This window comes from Pteronotus mesoamericanus, unplaced genomic scaffold (assembly GCF_021234165.1).
Source record: "Pteronotus mesoamericanus isolate MK-2021 breed Mesoamerican mustached bat unplaced genomic scaffold, CSHL_Meso_final contig_182, whole genome shotgun sequence".
NCBI lineage: Eukaryota > Metazoa > Chordata > Mammalia > Chiroptera > Mormoopidae > Pteronotus > Pteronotus mesoamericanus.
In genome coordinates, this window is record NW_026555078.1 from 24,813,528 (window position 1) to 24,833,568 (window position 20,041).

Here is a 20,041-nt window from a genome sequence, read left to right on the forward strand (position 1 = left end):
AAATTATAAACGAGATAATACAATAAAGTTTCTTAAAACTAAAGTATATAGACTTTTGGTCAAGATGGAGTCGTAGGGAGACACGCTTCGTCTCCTCAGGCAACCACAAGAAGGATTACAACTAATCTTAAAACAGATAACACCCAGAACTGTCAGAAAATCAAACTGTATGGAAGTCTGACGCCAGGGATTTAAAGAGTTACATTCATCCAGACAAATAGGAAGGGTAGGTGCAGAGTGAGGGTGGAGAGGCAAAGAGACATGGTGTGGCGCAAAGAGGTGGTGGCAGAATAGGCAGTCCCACATTCACAGGTGATGGATAAAAATTGGGAGGGGTACCTTGGGAGCAAGCAATCCAAACCCCAGCCCAGATTGCAGAGCCCACGGTTCCAGCACCAGGAAGATAAATCCCCATCACTTCTGGCTGTAAAATTCAGTGGGGGTTGAGGTGGTGTAAGAAACTGCTGGACTTTCAGGAGACTCCACTTAAAGGGCTCACATGGACTTAAAATATATGCAGACCCACGCCCTCTGGGATTCAGCACCAGGGCAACAGCTGGGAGGCCATCAGTTGCATACAGGAAGTGGGCAAAGTGACTTGAAACGGGGCAAGTGCTGAGCAAACCTCCAGAAGCCAGGCAGCAGCACTGTCCCCTCTCAAAGGTCCCCCAACACACAGAGCCACAAAGTGGTTAAGTGGGTTGCCCTGCTCTGGTGAATACCCAAGGCGCCACCCCATACACCTTAACACGTGTGCTAAAACAGGGAGTCAGAACAGCGCTACCTAATACACAGAAACAGACACAGGGAGGCTGCCAAATTGAGGAGACAAAGAAGTAGGGCCCAAATGAAAGAACAGAACAAACCCCAGAAAAAGAACTAAATGAAAGAGAGATAGCCAACCTGTCAGATGCACAGTTCAAAACACTGGTGATCAGGATGCTCAGAGAATGCATTACGTATGGCAACAATATAAAGGAAGAAATGAAGGTTACAATAAATGAAATAAAGAAAAATCCACAGGGAACCAACAGTGAAGAGAAGGAAGCCAGGATTCAAATCAATGATTTGGAACATAAGGAAGAAATAAGCATCGACCAGGATAGCAAGAAGAAAAAAGAATTTTAAAAAATGAGGGTAGTGTAAGGAGGGTAGTGTAAGGAGACATTAAAAAAATGAGGAGACTCTCCAAAAGGGCCAATCCAGATCATAGGGGTGCCAGGAAGACAAAAGATAGAGTAAGAAATTGAAATTTTATTTGAAAATATTATGAAAGAAAACTTCCCTAATTTGGTGAGGGAAATAAATGTACAAGCCCAGGAAGCATAGAGAGTCCCAAACAAGTTGGACCCAAAGAGGACCACACCAAGACACATCATAATTAAAACACCAAAGGTTAAAGATAAAGAATCTCAAAAGCAGCAAGAGAAAAGCATAGAGTTACCTACAAAGGTGTTCCTATAATACTATCAGCTGATTTCTCAAAAGAACCTTTGCAGGCAAGAAGTATTCAAAGTGATGAAAAGCAAGGACCTACAACCAAGATTAATTTATCTAGCAAAGCTATCATTTAGAATGGAAGGTCAGAGCAAGTGCTTTCCAGACAAGGTAAAGCTAAAGGAGTTCATCATCACCAAGCCCTTATTACATGAAATGTGAAAGGGACTAATGTAAGAAAAAGAAGATCAAAACTATGAACATTAAAATGACAACAAACTCACAACTATCAACAACTGAATCTAAAAAAAACAAACTAAGCAAACAACCAGAACAGGAACAGAGTCATAGATATAGAGATCATTTGGATAGTTATCAGCTGGGAGGAGGAAGGGGAACAGTGGAGGAAAAGGGGCAGAGATTAAGAAGCGTAATTGGTAGGTACAAAATATACAGGGGGATGTTAAGAACAGTATAGAAAAAAGAGTAGCCAAAGAACTTATATGCACAACCCATGGACAGGAACTAAGGTGGGGGGGATTGCTGGAAGGAAAGGGGATACCTGGTGGATGGGGGCAAAGGGGGAAAATTGGGACTACCATAATAGCATAATCAATAAAACATACTTTAAAAAAAAGAACTGAAGTGTAGACAATTCAAAATTGAAGATGTTTGCTGAGTGCCCAGTACAATGAATTTTTTTTAAAAATCCATATCATGGTTCGTCAGTATGAAGTTCCCAAAGAGCAAAAATAAACATTCCAAAAACTTCTGGAAAGGGGTGGGGCGGGGGGACAGAGAAAAAGAGGAAAAAAAACAAAAATACAATGGATTGGGAATACAATGGCATTAGAAGGCAGGAAAACACAGTTGTTACCTTAAAAGGTTTCAGTTACTGAATTTCTTTGTATTTCAGCTCTTTAGAGCCATTTAGCAGAATCCACTGTCTACAACAGAACATCGTAATGTCTGAGATATGATCCAAAAATTACTTGACATATACAGAATCAGAGAATGTGACATAAACTTCAAGACACCTAGGTGTTAAAATTACCAGACAAGAATTTGTATTATAATTATATACTTACCTCAGTGAAGTGAAGAAAAATATACTTGCAATGAATAAAAAGATGAGAAATTTCAACTGAGCAACAGAAAATATAAAAAAATAACCAAACCCAGGCAGTATAGCTCAAAAGCCTACACTCTCAATCTCTGAACTACAGCTTCCCCACTATTGAGTACTACATACCAAGTCCTCAGTAAATGTTGGTTATTGTTATTACCAACCTTTTAAATATTGACACTGGAAGCCAAAAAATAATGGAGCAATGCTTAAAAATTCTGAGGGAATTTAATTTGTACAGTTTCCAACTTAGAAACCTGTAACCAAATAAACTATCAATCAAATGTGAGACCAGAATAAAGATACATGTAAAATCTTTAAAAATGTATCACCATAACCAATGTCACCCCAATAAATTTAATTTTTAAAAAATTTTAAATGTATCACCCAAGTGCTCTTTTGGAGGATCTACTGGAGTATGTGCTTCATTAAAAAGAGTCAGTAAACCAAGAGAAAGGAGGCTAGAGCTTCAGCAAAGGAGAGAAGTGACGAGAATTTCCTGCTGGAAGGAAGCGTCTGGATGCCTGTTGCAGCAAGAGGAGAGCAGTCTGTCCAGACGAAGCTGGGGGGCAGAGGGCTCAGGCAGGGTAACTCAAAACGCAAGCAGCTGTACACATATGCATGTGCACGAATACACACACACACACACACAAGAGAACTGATATATTACCTGAGTGTTTGACTGTATCGAGAGTAATGTTATAGCTCTGGCAGAAAATTTGGGAATGAATTCATGATACATGCATTTTAAAAAGAGGTAATGATTAAGTCTTAAGAAAATTAAAGTTATCCAAAAATATAAATATCATCATAGTATATCATCTGATTTAGCTGTAAATTATACTTTCACAGCAATAAATATATTTTGATTAAAATTAAAATGTAAAAAAAAAAACCCAACACAGTTTGTCAAACTGCGGAATATACAGTTTGTGTATATTCCAAAATATACATCTGTATCTACCATACATTCTGGTTTTTTTAAATGATAAACTATTTGAAGCATCCAGGAAAATACAGGAAATAATACACAGAACATACATGTACCTAACACCTACCTTTAATTTAACCAGGTACATTTCAGGGTTTTAAAACAACATTTTAAAGAAATAAACCATTACAGATACAGTTCTCGTCTTCAGTGGCCGATGTGCAGACCTCCCTGACCTCATTTCCTTTGCTCTCTCCCCAGATGTAACCACCACCTGAATTTGGAGTTTATCTTTCCCATGCATATTTTTATATTATTACATGTGATTTTTCCCACAAACAATATAGAACTGTTTTTCATATTCTTACATTTTAAGTACAAATGCTGATTGGCATGTTTTAACATCCCCCCTTTTTTTACTCAACATTGTTGAGATTCCTCCATATCCATACATGTAGCTCTCATTCATTCACTTTTTAAAGTCACTTTTTACTTTTCAGTTATAGTTGGCATATAATACTATATTAGTTTCAGGTGTACACCACAGTGATTAAATATTACATAATGTACTAAGTGATCATCCTGATAAATCTCATACCCATCTGACACCATACCTAGTTATTACAATGTTATTGACTACATTCCCTATGCTGTACTTTACATCCCCATGACTGTTTCGTAACTACCAATTTGTACTTCTTAATCCCTTCACCTTTTTCACCCCTCCCTCCAAACCCCCTCCCATCTGGCAACTGTCAACATATTCTCTGTATCTGAGTCTGTTTCTGTTCTGCTTGTTCATTTATTTTGATTTTTAGATTCAATTGTTGATAGATATATTTATTGCCATTTTATTGTTCACATTCCTGATCTTTTTTTTTTCTTCCTAAAGAAGACACTTTAACATTTCACATAATACTGGTTTGGTGGTGGTGAACTCCTTTCGCCTTTGCTTGTCTGTGACGTTCTTTATCTGTCCTTTGATTCTAAATGAGAGCTTGAGAAAGCTACATGTCCATATTGATACATGTAGCTTTCATTCATTCATTTTAACGGCTATATTATACTCCAATGTGCCTTCGTCAAAATTACTTGTCCATGTCATGCTTATCAACATTCAACCTGTTTCCAGCTTTTTGCCTCTTTCACGCATCTGCCTGAGAGTTTCTGCAAGAGTGGAGTTATTGGGTCATCAGCAAGGGCTATTTTGAGATATTACCAAGTTGCTCCCCAAAATGGATCAATCCATTTAGACTCTCACCATTACTGTCTAACCAAGTTTTTGACCCTTGCCAATCTAAACTGTAATACAACATTAAAGAAAGTTTTTTTTGGGGGGGAGGGGATGGCTTTTAAGGTAATTTTGAAACTCACAATGCTACAACCCTAATGTATCTCTTGTAATTTTATTTTCCCTTCCAGTCTTTTTTTCATTTTCTTTATTTTCAGAAGACCTTCAGCACAGTTGTCTAAGAGGCCAGGACAAACCCCAGCTCCGCTCACCTTGCTATCCATTCAGCAGTGCCCGCAAAGAGGTCTGGAGTGATGATGTTGGTCAGAGAAGCCACCGAGGCGGCACAGTACGCACTTCTGGAAGGACAGAAATAGAGGGGAAAGTGTTAAGCTTTAAGGAAGAGCCTAAATAAGGCTCACTGAACTTCTTGGGCAGATCCCTCTCTCTGCCTAGTAAGCTGTAATCACCTCCTGTCCTCGCTCTTGGCACACGGTCAGTCCTCCTGGGTCTCCAACTGAGAGGTTTGACATTCTATTTGGATAGAGTTGCTCACAGCATGGCTTCAGGGGAAAGAACATGACATTCTATTCTCCCTACCTCCGCATGGTCAAATCTACATCAGAGGGAATAACAGCCATACCAACTCATGTCAAAAGTGAATTCAGCTCTTCTTTCAAAGACTTATAAGGGTTCCCAAAATTCCATGGTGTCATTCAGGTATTTCTGACATGCTCCCTCCTTGAGATGTCAGTACTGTTTCAGATCCAGGATTTCTGTCTGTTTATGGCATGGACACATTAAAGTTTGGGAATATATATATATTCCCCCCCACCCCCTGCAACAAACACATTGCAAAGCAGGCCACCAGACCATAATGGCTGCTTAGATCAGAGAGGACTACATGAGGCCACTCAGATACATTCCTTAAACCTCTGGAGGGAGAGAAGGAAAAAAACTTTTGATTTCAAGCACACAACCAGTACACACACAAACACACACACAGACACACACACACTTAAACGAAAGAGAAAGAGCATATGTTTTTATTTTTGTAATGCTGTCCTACTTGATTTGGAATAATTCTGCCAGCCCTAATTCTTCTCAGAACATTTATTTCCGCTTCACCCTCTATTATGGAACACGTCTACAAACTGTCTTTTCTTCCCTTCTACAGTCTTTTCAAACAGCCAGCATCTCAGCTCCATTTTATGTTGAAGACAAAAATTCTGCTTACAAATCCTTTTTCTAATACCTCCTAAAAAATTATAAAAGGGAGGAATGAGAAGGGTCTAGTTTCCATATTATTCAAACTTAAGTCAAACTTACTGAGGTATTCCAAAGAAATCTCTGCAGCAGCTGTGAGCATTATTATCCTACCAGCATTTTCACAGCCTGTTCACACTGGCCAAAGGCACAGCAGAGGCTGCGTTATGCCAGCAGGCATCAGAAGCACGCGTGAGTCCTATGTGCCAAATGTTGCCATCTACCAAAAGCTAACTTCAAAGGTCTGCTCTAATTTCAGGTCTTGAGCCTCTCAAAGGGGTTCAAAAGTATTTGCTCCCGAATCCTAATGCAACCTCTCAGGTGGGGAGAAGGCCAACAACATAGTTTGCCTCTCATAAATGAAGGAAGCGAGGCCTGATACCAGAAGCCACTGACTGGTCCTACATCTCACATTGAGACGGGGAGGGAACAAAAATACATCTTTCTGGTGCAATTCCTTCCTCTCTCCCTCCATCCAGTCATCACATCTCTCGGATTTGTCCTCTGCTCTCCATCCACGCTGCTATCACCCACATCCAAGTCACCATTACCTGGGTCAACCTCCTGTCCGGCCTTCCTCCCTTCAGCCCTGAAACCAGAAGACTTTTACTAAAATACTACTATCTATTCATTGCAACTGGGGAACTAATAATATACAGATCACATCACATACAGTCGGATTACATCACTCCATACTTAAAACTTGTCTGTGGCTTCCAACTGCCCTTCAAATAAACTTGGGGCTTCTTAAGATGTCAGGGCCCCTTGCCTGTTCTGCGCAGGTGCTGCCAGTCCCATTTCTCCCACGGCCCCCACGCCCTCTACACTTCAGCAACACGGAACTTCTTTCCTGAACACGCTCAAGCCCTGTCACCTTAGGTATGTGATAAAAGGCCAAAGCGATCTTGCCAGAGTTTGTTTGCTTTTGCCTAATAATCTCAGAAAGTTTTAAAACGCTATATTTCAAGACTGTGCATATTTGATTGGAATATCTATAGAACAGGAATGAAAATGTAGAGATTTTGAAGGGAAAAAAAAATTGTTTAACTTTTCCTTAAGAAGCATCAACACAATACTGTATTGCTTTTCCTCCATAGTTATATTGGCTTTGTTGACCTACACAATGTTTAAAAAACAAGGTAAGAGGCCCCAAATGGAGTCACTTACACTAAACCAACACGCAGTTACAGTTTCGGCTCTCCCAGAAGGCGAATCTTACCCCTGTCCCTCAGGAACCGCCTGGTCGGCGCTGGTTAGGTCACCTGCCTGATGAGTCCCTGCCACCCCCTGCAGGCGTGTCTAGGCCACACTGGAAGAAGAAGAGTTGTCTCGGGCCACACATTAAACACACAAACACTAATGAAAACTGATGAGCAAAAAAAAGGTTTTAAGTAAATTTATGATTTTGTGTTGGGCTGCATTCATAGCCATCTGGGCCTCATGCATCCCTCGGGCCACAGGCTGGACACCCCTGCAAAAGTGACCTCACAATAACCAGTGCCCCTTCCTTGTCCCTGCTCCCTCCTACCTCTAAGAGTATTTCCTCTTGTGCAGTTCCTTAGTGCTCCTTTCTATCTGCTACATTGGGCGCTGCCCAATTCAAATCACTTTTTGCTCAAATAAACTCTTAAAATTTTTAACGTGCCTCAGTTTATCTTTTAACAACAAATACAGAGATATTGTAGTATAATAAACATAAATGTGGTCTTCTCCCCCGCTCCTGGCACAGTGCTCCTAGAACCCTCAGAGTATTCTGAGTTATAGGGACAGGAGTCTTTTGTTATTTATAACAAGCCCCATTCAGCTGTATCTGAGGTGACTCCTGGAGGATGGGGACCAGCGACCAGAGGAAGGAAGTATGTGATTAGAAGGTTAGAACGTTCAGCCCCACTCTCCAGAGGGTAAGAGCTGAAGACTGGATTAAGCACCAACAGCCAATGATTCCATCAGTTGTGCCTACATAATGGAACCCCCATAATAACCATAGATGAAGGAGTTCGGGGAGCCTCTGGGTCGGTGAACGCATCCAGTGCCTGCTGGGGAGGATGGCACACCCCACCTTCATGGGGACAGAAGTTCCTGTGCTCTGGAGACTTCCAGATCTCTCCCTATATACCTCTCCATTGGGCTGCTAATTTGTAGCCTTTATAATATCCTTTAGAATGAACCAGTAATAGTAGAGAGTTTCCCTGAGTTCCATGAACCATTCTAGCAAATTATTGAACCTGAGGAGAGCATCACAGGAACCTCCAGTCTGTAGCCACATCAGGCAGGAGTATGGGAGTAACGGTAACCAGGGGACACGCTACTTGCGATCGGCATTTGAAGGAGGGGCAGTCCTGTGGGACTGGGGTGTCTGTCCCCTTACCCTGTGGTGTCTGCCCTCGCTCACATTCGTGGTATCAGAAGTGTCATGAGTAGAGACACAGTTTTTCCGGTAGATACCTAAACTAATTTTTTGACTTGAACAGGCAAGTTTCAGATAGAAATTCTTTACTAAAGGCCTCTGCAGCCCGGTTGCTGACTTTTATCTGTAATGTATTTTATGCTCCATGATTGTCATGTATTTTTTTCTTTCTTTATGCTTTCAAACCAATGGTTCAGCCAGAATATTAATCCACTCATGTAGAAGCAAATGCATTTTATCGCTCCTCGGCCTTTTGGCTAAAATCAAATGTAGAAGCGAACGCATTTACAATAGGCAATAAAATGGCTTTGATATAGAAACCTCATAAAAACGTATTACTCAGGCTAAGTAATAAGAATTTGGTATAAAATCTCAATGATCCGCTGCCATTGAGAAATGATTTATTCAGTGAATTCTCTATACGCTTTATAAGCAATCATCTGCCAGGTGAGTAAGCTACCTGCTAGGTACATCAGATGGTTCTGGAATTAAATAATAATTTTGCACCAACTGGTTCTCATCAGTTAATGTGAGTCTCTTTCAATGTGCTCTGCTGGCCCAGGAGGGTTTCTGCACCTCCCAGATCAGTTCTCATGAGGGTGTTAAACATGATTTTATCAAATCCATTCAGAAAATGTTTACTAAGTCCCTACTGGGCTTTCTTCTCCCTTCCTATCCCAGTGAAAGATTATATGACACTATATGCTTATAATATATCATGGTATATAATTTTATGCCATGTAAATGTATTTTTAACTTTTAAAACAGGAGTAGTTGATTTTGTTTCTGCCTTACTTATATTTGGATATTTACATAAAAGACGTTGAGTGATCACCACCCTGAGGACACCTGTATCACCTCTGCAGTGACTGTGATAACGCATCACCAGCAAGTCAGTCTAGTCAGTCTGTGTGCCATCCTGTGACAGCAGCAGCCTCACCATGCTCTTCCTTGGCTTTGGCGTCTCTAACGGCAGGAGAGCCCTCGAGCCCACTGATGCAGCAGCCTGAGAACAACCCCACTCACCTCACATCCACCTCGCCTCCAACGTGCATGAGGAAAGAGCCGTCAGGCTGCTTCAGGGAATACAAGTACTGCAGAAGCTTCTCTCTGAGAAACGAATGGGAAAGAGGCCAGAGATGGCGAGGTCAGTGCGGTGTCAGCAGGCAGGGCGCCCTCCTGCGTTTCCGTCACTGTCGGCTTTGGCTGTACCTGTTAATGACGTCATAGGCCTCCTCAGTGCCAATGATGCACAGGGCATTGACTGCTGCATACGTGGGTGCAAGGTGTGGGTGCTGGCCAGGGCCCCCTCCAAAGCCCCCGTCTGGGCTTTGACACAGCTCCAGGAACTGACACACACTAGGTACGCAGCCAAGGAGAAAAGCAAAGTCAGACATTAATTTCAAAATATGAAATTCCACCAGAGTCCAAACGTTCCCCAGTCCCTCAAAAGGAAAAAGAAAAAAGCTCTCCTCCCACCTATTGAATACATATTAAAAGTAGTTAACCCCTGCGGAAGGCCTAACCCCCTACCCTGCTATCACCAGCCTTCCGTGCCTTCCCATCTGAATTTCACATTCAAGCATTTGCCTCGTCACGAGGCAAAAACGTAAGGCCGGGCAGGAACAAATGGCGTTTCACAGAGCTGGGGGAATTGGCATGCTTCTTGACCCAATCTACCCCACGCTTTTCGTTCAACTGCTTCTTTCCACACTAACCACCCAGGTCTAGACCCATCACCTAGGCCTACAAGAATATTTAAAGCGATGCCTTCTCACTCCCTCTGCCACCTAAGCCCCAGTGGGCTACTGATTTTTATTCCTTTAACAGACAAGAAACAAGCTTTTATAGAGTCTGCCTCCATGGTTAGGAGAACCACGCTCACCTCAGCTGGGGAAACCTTAAGTACGGTTGACTCATGCCACTGAGTGCATCCCAGTCTGCGGGTTCAAGAAGAGCTTTCACACTAACCCACTGAAGCTCCAGCTCCCTCGCTGAGGGGAACCCTTTAGTGAGGGCTGACCGTCAAGCACCTAGCAACAAACCCAGTATCAGTTTGTCCGGAAGTTACATTCTTGCTCCATGTGAAACCAAGAAAGCCCCTTTTGACCAAGGTCCTCTGAAGTTCACCAGAAAGGGTGCCCCAGAAAAGTCCTGGTTATCAAGCTCTTTCCCCACAGCTCAGCTGGGACCACAGGCTTCCTATGAGGACAGACCTCCACTGAAGAGAACTGCAAATCTGTGTCCTCCTAGCGCTCAGGCAGCCTGCTTCTCCTGGGCTCCTCTCATTCTTTCTTATCTACAGCTGTCAGAGAGACTACATAGAGTCTAGTTAATCTCCACTGACTCAGCTTATTACCGTGCTTCCACAACATGTTTGATTTCAGATCTTCCATTATCTGGGCAGGGAGCGCAACAGAAAATGCTGCTGACTTGCTACTGGAGTCCTGAAACCATCACAGGTCAAAGACAATACACATTATATCCTATTTGCACCTGAAATTTTACTCTAAGAAACATAAGGATTCCAACTGAAGTTGATAATATGAGAAGGAAGACAGTTTTGTGGCATGTGTTTAATAGCAATTAATTTTAACAGAGAAAATGAGTTTGTTGCTAGCATATTTTCCAAGCCATCCTTAATTTTTATCGCATTTCCCAAAAACAAATAGCTAATAAACATTTGTCCTAATGGCTGCACAAGCACATAAAAAGTGTTCTTTGTCACAAAAGTTTTTAGCTGATATAAAACTTAGCACATTAAAGAGAAAATAAAAAAGTCACCTAGTCATCCGTTTGCTTTCCCAGCTCCCAAGATAGAACCATGCCAAATGCAACCCTCCTGACCCAGTAGCCTGAAGTCTGGAATGAGCTGGGATCAGAATGTACCAGACACCTCTAAACCCTCCCTCCACGCCAACCCCCATCAGCTGACAGGCTGCATCTGACCGTCTGCGGGGCAACGAGGGGCACGAGGGGTTGGGCTTTTCTTGACTTTCAGACACTTCTCATTATGGAACATTCTGATCCAGAGGCCAGCACCTTAATGAACTGGAAAACTGACCTTGAAGCTACCAGCTGTCATCAGCGGAATTCTTAGCAGTTCTGAAAACCAAAATGTGCCTGATACTTCTATCTCTCAAAAGGAGAAAAACTTAATCTTAGAGACCAGAAATTCACCAAACAAGTATTCATAAATCATTCATATAGTCATATGACTAAAAGATCTAGCAGATCAATTTTCTCTCGTATCGGCAAGGCATTTCATTCTAGATGACATGACCAAGATAGTGGGAAACTATCTTCCAGATCAGGGATTTTCAAACCCAAAATGTGTGTATCAGAACCATTGGAGAGTTAGTAAAGAGTACACAGACTCAGGCTTGCTGAAGCAGGGAAAAGCCTGGGCCTGCAGAGTTGTATCAAGTTCCCAGGTTATTTGGATACACACAAAGTATGAGCACCACACATTTTTGCTGGGCAATTAGAATCACTTGGGGGATACCCAATGGCCAGGCCACACCTACTAGCAATTAAATCAGAACCAGTGTGATTGGGATCCAGGCAGCAATATTTTTAAAACTCCCCAATTGACTCTAAGGTACAGCCAAGTAGTAATACTTCTCAAATTTGAACATGCATATAAATCCCCTGGGGATCCTGTTAAAATACAGGTCTAATTCAGTCGGGCTAGGAGGGCCTGACGTCTGCATTTCCAGCAAGCTGCCAGGTGACCGCAACACTGCTGGTTTGGGGACCACAGTTTGGGTAGCAACGTGATGGATCAGCACTGTTAGACACTAGCCACATGAGGCTATTTAAATTTTTAGTTTAAATAAAATTTAAAATTTAGCTCCTTGGGTCACATAAGCCACACTGCGACTGCTCAATAGCTACCTGTCATTAGTGGCTACTACAAAATATAGAACATCTCCAGTATCGCAGAAAGTTGTACTGGACACCACTGCTCTGACATTCAACTATTAAAGAGTGTGTAAAACTTACAGGAAGATCAAGTTCAAAGCAAGAGTATCAATGATTTACTGGCAGCCTTATAAAGAGTTTACTCAGACTTTTCGGTGACAGTTGAGGACTGACCTAATGTGGTTGGTTCTGGACATCGCTGTCACTAGCTGGATGAAGAACTCCAAAGCACATACAGTGAATAATACAATAGTACAAATGAGCAGGGAAACAACTCCATGGTGAGAATTAAAGTAGAATAATATGAAACAAACCAGAAGCCAATTAGAATAAAACAAAATAGGTACAAGTAGAAATATATGTACTTAGGGATATCAGGCATGGAGATGAGTAAAGTGTATAAATGTAACATGGGAAAAAACGAAGAATGAGGCAGAAAAAGGACCTGAGGTTAGAGTCCATGAGTTGTGAACAGTAACAAAAGTGTCTGTGAAAAGCATTATAAACACAGTGGTCAGAACTGTATCTGGCTCAAACCTCCATTTTCCAACTCAAAGGAAGTTTGGATGAGAGATAAAAATAGCTAAATATAAAAATTATTAAAAGGCTTAATATTACAGGCAACCACAGTAGAAAGCTACCCAGCAACATACCTCAAACATACCTCAAATTATACAAACTTTCTGGTAAATAAACAAAAATCGAAGCTAATCTGCAGCAAGATTTTAGCTTAGACGTAAAAAAAATGTCAACACCAGAATAGGTTACCACAGACGGACTTAAGGTCTAGAATAAGTTACAAAGATTATAGCTTTGGAAACAGGAACAGTCATCCTTGAGCAGAATGGCTCAGGAGTAGATGCAAGCACAGGAGGAATGAATTGACATCAAGCTTCTTCGAGTACTAAGCCGTTCCGATTTCATACTTAAAACAGCTTCTGCTTATACTACAAGGGAGAGGAAAACTCCTGGCCAAGGCAGATAAATCAATGAACAGATGGAAGGCAGGCCGGCTCTCTTGTTGATTCCAAGAGGCCAGGGCTGCCTACGGTGTGGGACAGGTTCCCTGACTCTTCATCAAGCACCGGCACTCCCCTGGACGCGGCTGTTTGGGATGTGTGGTCAAGTCTAAAGTCGGTTATTTTATAGCAGGGTTGCCCCACCTTGGCACTGCTGACATTTTGGGCTGGGTCATTCTTGGTTGTGGGGACTGTCCTGTGGAGGATGTTTAGCAGCATCCCTGGCCTCTACCCACTAGATGCCAGGTGCTGCTGGCCAAAAAAAACAAAAAACAAAAAAACACCCCAGAGGGCAAATCAGGTATCCTCAATAAACGCTAAAGAGACAAATCATATTTAAATTTAAAAATTAAAAGGAAAAAATATTTAAGGAGCTATCCAGGAGAGAATCTACTAATAATCTTTTGGAAAGGAAAAAATAAAACATTGACACATGAAAATTTAATTTTAATCTTTGGGAAAACTTTATAAGTGGAAAAATCCTAAAACGATTTTTAAGTTAAAGACAATTTTTAGATCTTATAGAAGCTAAAAACCTAACTCAACGGTGCAGTGGTCTCCCTGTGGTTTTCATTTTATTCCCTGCATTTCATTAAAGTGGCTTTCAATAACAAAGCATGGGATTCTCATTACAGGACATTTCCTTCAGTGCTAAAATTGTGAACAAAAGCAAATGTGCTTAGTGTGGTTCCCAAATTTATTTTGGGTAAACATCTATACATTTGTGGACACAATGTCTTAAGAGAGGCAAGCCAAATTCCTACCTATGAATATATTATTCTTGAAAGGTCTGACAACAGCAGTAAAAACCTGGCCATGCTGCAGTCTTCAATCAGCAGTCACAGGAACTGACAAAAGTGATTTTGTCCACTAGAGGGAACTCAGCTTGGCATTTTGTTCCCTGAACAAACAGAAGCACAACAGTGAACAAAATAGGAAAGAGTAAAGTGTGTGTGTACGTGTGTGTCCCATACAAGGTGAGGGAGGGGGGAGAAAAAAGGGCAGGAAATAATAAAAACCCAGAGCTAAACTCAGACTCTAGGTCACCTTAATATTTGTATGAGGAAGAAAAAACTGGTCCACGTTTTCAAAGCCATTCTTTCCCCTGTGCAAAATGAATAAAAAGGCAATATGCTATATCAGGTAGTCTTAAAAACAAATCCCCATATTTTTATAGAAGTCATTGAGATTTCTCTGTATCTTAATATAAATCTTTCCTTATAGGTCAAAGTTACTAGGCTCTGTTCATAATAAATATTATCAGTACCTAGAATTAACTCTCTGCTAGGAAAGTCTAAGTAATTCTTTAAGAGTTTGTTAAATTGATGCCCCGCAGAACCACAGATACAGTTTTCAAGGCTGCCATGAAACAGAAATTCTCGGTCATTCACTGTCAAGTTGTTCTAGAAATGCGCTTTTCAGTTTTAAAACATTCTTTAATTATAAAACAATGAAGGTTCATTGTAGAAATTTTTAAAAATGCAAATATGTTTAGAAAAAAAGAGAAAAAAAATCACCTTTAGCCCCACTATCCAGAAATAATAACTACCATGTGTATTTTTATCCTTCTGGCTTTTCTATGCATATAACCATTATATTTTTAATCTATAAAAGTGAAACCTTTTAAACTACCTTTTGTACTTAAATCATGAACATCTCTATATAAATATACTAATTTTATATACATATTTACTTATACTTTTTATTGAAGTATAAATGACATATAACATTAGTTTCAGGTATACAGCTTAATACTTTGATATTTGTATATACTGAAAAATGATCACCATAATAAGTCTAGTTAGCATCTGTAAATTTTTCAATTTTTAAATAGCTGCATATTATTTCATTGTATGGACTGCATCATAATTTACTTAAACTTCAAATACACTTTTAAAGCATCCCTTTCTGTGACTTTTTAGGTTGTCTCCAATTGTTCAGTGTGAAAAGCCCTTTAAAGGGGTCCTCCCTTCCTATCAGATGCCACAAAAGCTGCTCTGCCACTCATTTCCTGTGAAAAGCCTCACCTACAGACAAGCTAGGAAAAACTCCCAATCGATGCTGACCCAAGGAAACCCTATCACTATCTTCCTGCTTCAAATCGGTCTATGTCTTCCTCTAGGGGGCATCTGCGCTTCACTCTCACAATACCCACATTTCCTTTTTCTTCTCTCCTATAGGACTTGCCTGTTCCCCTACCGAACATCCTGATTGTGCATGTGTGGGGGAGAAACTTCCCAAACAAGCCACAACCCCCAACTGGTATTTCAAAAACACATGGGCCTTTATTTTGAAAATGAAATTCCTGGTACTGCAGGAACTATATCCAACTCACGATGCCGCTAAAAGCAACTAGACTTGTAGCAGCATCATGATGGAGAAGACAATGCATACTTTCCTCTCCCTCAGAAAGCATCGTATATATCACAAGGGTTAATGGTCTAATTCTTTATTATCTTCCCTATCCACATTCATCACAAGACTCCCTGCCCAGGAAGGCAAGAATGAGAGGTTATTGTTAAGACAGAATGAATGAGACAATGTGCAGTTCTGTTCTTCTGACCTGCCAATGTGACCCAGGCAGGGCACTATGACCAGGGAGGGGCACAGGCTAGCCTCCACACATCCTGGTACAGCCACCCCTGTGTGCTGTGGGAAAATGAACCTGTCTCGGGGCCTCCTCTCCCTGACTCCTCTCCCTGAGGAGCCCCGGGGGAGTGGATGGACTCAACAAGTTGCTGACGATGGGACATGTTCTCTCTTACTGAGAACTGGGACATTGGATCCAATTCCTGGCTTCCTTTTCCTCCCCCAGGTATCCCTAAGACTGCAGTGATGACCAGTTTCTTCTTCTTTAAAATATATATTGCACAAGCTCCCAAGGATGAGGTACCGCACCAGCAGTTTGGGAAGAATCTCAGTTGCTTAGATCTCTGATCGTAAGAAAATTGTGAGTCATGGCATCTGCACACCAACACAGCAACCCATCCAGCGCCTTCAAGAGCTACACTATCCCCAGGCAGCGGTGGGGAAGGACTCCTATGGAGGTGTTTATGGCAGGCAAAGGCATTTTTGTTCATTGGGTTGGCATATGCTTCCCCACAGAAGCTATTCAAATGCATACTGTACTTTCTGGCAAAATCACGACTCCCAGAGTTGATGATAAAGACTTTTCTCAAAGACCAGAACAAGAGCCAAAAGAAAAGGCCATAAAGAAATGAGAATCCTTCCCTTGGGAGTTCAAAGTCATTTTCTACCCACAAGCTTACAATAGGCTTCTAAAGTGGAGGAGTTTCAGGAAGTTACTGGAGGGTGAAAAAACATGGATTTCTTTGAAGCACTCTGTGATTTTCATTTAAAATAAATAAAACTGAAATAAAACAAAAAACACCCTAAGTGCAATTCCAGAGGGCAGCCTGATCTCCCCGCAGCCAGACTCACTCTGTCGCCACCATCTGGGGGATGGGTTCATCCAGCAGTTCCAAGCTGTGCAGGATCCAGTAGCAGAGCCATGGGCGGCTGGCATCCAGACACTGTGAAAGGCACAGGGGAGAAACACACCCCTTATTCAGAATCGTTCCCAGATACTGCTGACAAGGAGGCATCTGTCTGATTCCGGCAGCCTGGCAAGGGAGGGGGGAGGGCACCTGAGGAACAATCAGTGAATGAAGGACACTTGGCTTTGTGGCCTTAGCCAGGAGCTGAAATAACCATATGTGAGAAAAGGGCAGTGGGGCATAGAATTTTACCTTGAACCCAATGGATGAATCCCTGACAAGCACCTAAGGAAGACTGAGCAGAGTACTTCTCACATGCAAGGAAGTTAAGTGCTGCTACGTTCTCAGTGTAGACCCAAGGAGAGATATAATCTCAGAAAGGGATTTCCTGGATTAACTCACTCACTGATTAAACAAATATTTACTATCTACTTTGTGCCAAGCACTCTATTAGATACTAGGGGAATAATAATGAATAAAATTCTGTTCCTATTCTTGAGATGCGTGGAATACAGAATGTCTGTGGTTATCTGTAGAGGAAGAGGGCCCTAGACAGACACATCAGTACAAATTACCTTCTGTCTCTCTGGAATAGGTGGAATACAGCACATGTGTGCATATACCTGGATAAATGGGCAGAAACAGTCCTGAGGAAGCACAGGTAAGAGGCTGGCTGACTCTCCTGAGGAAGCTGGGAAAGGCATCCACAAGTGACTTGTGAACAGAACTTGATCCTCATTCAAGCTATAAACATGGATGGAGCATTCGAGGTCAGGCAGCCAGGTAGCATTACTGCCCCCAATCCACAAATTTAAAATACATAAATGAGGTTCGGAGAGGCGAACTTTTTCTAGGCTACAAAGATAGCAAATGTCAGAGACGAGACAAGACCCCAGGTTTCTTGATTCCCAAGCCAGTGCTCCTCCCACTGGCCCACGCTGCCCTCTTCATAAATGGGCCGTGACTCGCTTGCCACCTGGTGTGGTGACTGAAGACACGGCTGTGGATTTGGCCTGCCTGGGTTTGAGTCCCAGCTCCTCCTCTTACTAGCTATTTGCCTTTGAACAAATTACTTCACCTTCCTACACTTGATTCCTTATCTGTAAAAAAATAAAGACCCGCCTACCTCATGGAGTAGTTAGTTGTAAAGATGAATGAAATAATGCACAGTAAGCTTTTAGCACACTGTTCAATGAGTAATTAGCTGGTATGGTATTAATTGTATCAGGGCTGAGGGGACCCTAACCATGGAGGATTTGAGCCAAGGATTAGAAACTTGGAACCCCAGGCAAATCGAGCCTGTGGATGTTTTCTGCTTGCTCCTGTATTGTTTTTGTTTGTTTGTTTGGAATTGGTAGCAATATTTTAGCATTTGGAGATTCACATAAAAATCTGAATTTCTGGCTTCATTTGGGGAAAGAGAAAGAGAGAGAGGAAGGGGGAGAGAGAGAGAGAGATCTGGCAACCCGGGTCTGCATTCCTGGATGGCAGCAACGGGCAGGAACAGAGGAGAGGTGTGGGGCTTCTGATCTGCTTCACTTCTATTTATTCTACCTGCTTGGGCCTATAGGCATGTGAGTTGCTCAAGCTCTGTAGTAAATAATCAAATGTACAAACCCAAAATAAAAAGCAAATTGGGAGCAGGGCTGCTCTGTGTAAAGCGGGGCAGGAAGACTGGGCCCTCCTGCTCACACTCGCCCTCAGCCTGCCACTCAGCCCCATTCCCCACACCCTCCCCCTGCTCCACCACCACTGCCTGTCCCCTGAGGCCCCTCCGTGGAACCCTCGGGACCTGAGGGATCTGACTTTTATAGTGGGCATGTTTACAGTGTTAAACTGCAGTAGTATTCTCTGGGATTTATATACTGATCCTTTGGTCAGCCTAGGAATTATAGCAGCTTATAGGGCAAAGGGTTAGGGATGAGCAGATAGCAACTGCCTTTTAGCTAGCTGTCATGGGCTAGCTAGAAGAAAGCACGTGACCCCTTCAGCCGTGATTTAAGAGGAAGAGAGCCGTGAGCTCTGAGAGAGGACAAGACAGGAGAGATCCAGCTCTGCTCTTTCAGGAGTGGGAGTCCCTGTTCTGCAGGGCCCGGGCTCCTGTGCACCTGGTCCCTGCCGAGGCCACGTGGACAATGAGTGAACCTGCAACAGGTCAGGCTCATGAGTCTTTTATGTTCAAATAGGAAAAGGGGAGAAAGATCTGGCCGATAAGTTGATAGGAAGACCTCCTGGATGGTGTATTTACCTCATAGGCATCTGTCAGCTGTCGAAGGCCTCTTTTCAGGTAGTGGAAGTGCTTCTCCCTGTGCAAAACCAGCCTGGAAAGACAAAAGAGCTTGTAAACTTATTCTAATAGCTAAGGCTTCCACCCCACTACAGAACACATGCGCACACACACTTACTCTCAGCTTCAGGACATCCCGCCCCAGTCAGTGAATAACTTGGAGTAACTTCTTAACTTCAAGGGCAGCTAAATCAGAGAAAAAGTCCAGCATCTGAACAGCCCTGAAGTGTCTGAAACTGTGCTGGCAAATGTTTTGGGTGCGAGCCTCTTCATGGCAGGTGACTTTGGGCTAAATGAAAAGCCACAATGAAAACACAGAGCAAGGCACCCAGAAAGCTCTTGCACAGTCTGACTCTGGCTCCCCATCTTGCAAGCAATTTAAGTCTGAGCCTCGCCCCTTTCCTGACTTGGTGAGCCTCCGTCATTCCAGTCATTTCTTCTGGGGTCACTTCTCTGAGGTTTGAAGTTTGCACTCTGCCTGCCCCTCAGTGATCCATTATTCCCTCCCCGAAATTCCACCTCCTACATGTTGACCCACAGCCCCAGACGCTTGGATCCTGCAGCGACCCGCTCTCCTTGGCTCTGATGTCAGCAATACAGGCTCTAAGATGGAATGTGCTGCCGAGGCCACCTGCACAGGCAGGCAAAGGACAGGGGCTGCACTTCGTGTCTGGGCTCACAAAAGAGGCCTGTGTGATTACAAAGAAAAGGAAAGAGATGGAATGGCAAGATACTCACTGTGCTTGCTGATTTCAGAAATAAAAGAAGGACCATTCTCTTTTCTAGGTATTCAATTCAACAATTGTTTATTGAACTCCCACCACACTGTGTGCAAAATAAGATCGCGAATGTAGTCTTTACCCTAGAAAGTCCTCCAATTCAGTATCAGAAATGAAATAAAGACATGAGTGGTCAC

General features: G+C 42.4%; 1 protein-coding gene across 1 annotated transcript in view; it reads right to left on the reverse strand.

The window, feature by feature from the left end:
- FNTB (farnesyltransferase, CAAX box, subunit beta) overlaps positions 1–20,041 on the reverse strand; it is a 62,132-nt gene that overhangs the window by 19,131 nt on the left and 22,960 nt on the right. The window contains exons 3-7 of the mRNA XM_054567430.1: positions 19,087–19,159; positions 16,783–16,874; positions 9,611–9,757; positions 9,425–9,508; positions 4,998–5,084 (exon numbers count right to left, since the gene is read on the reverse strand). Of these exons, the coding sequence (XP_054423405.1) occupies positions 4,998–5,084; positions 9,425–9,508; positions 9,611–9,757; positions 16,783–16,874; positions 19,087–19,159 (483 nt within the window). The remainder of the gene's footprint in view (positions 1–4,997; positions 5,085–9,424; positions 9,509–9,610; positions 9,758–16,782; positions 16,875–19,086; positions 19,160–20,041) is intronic.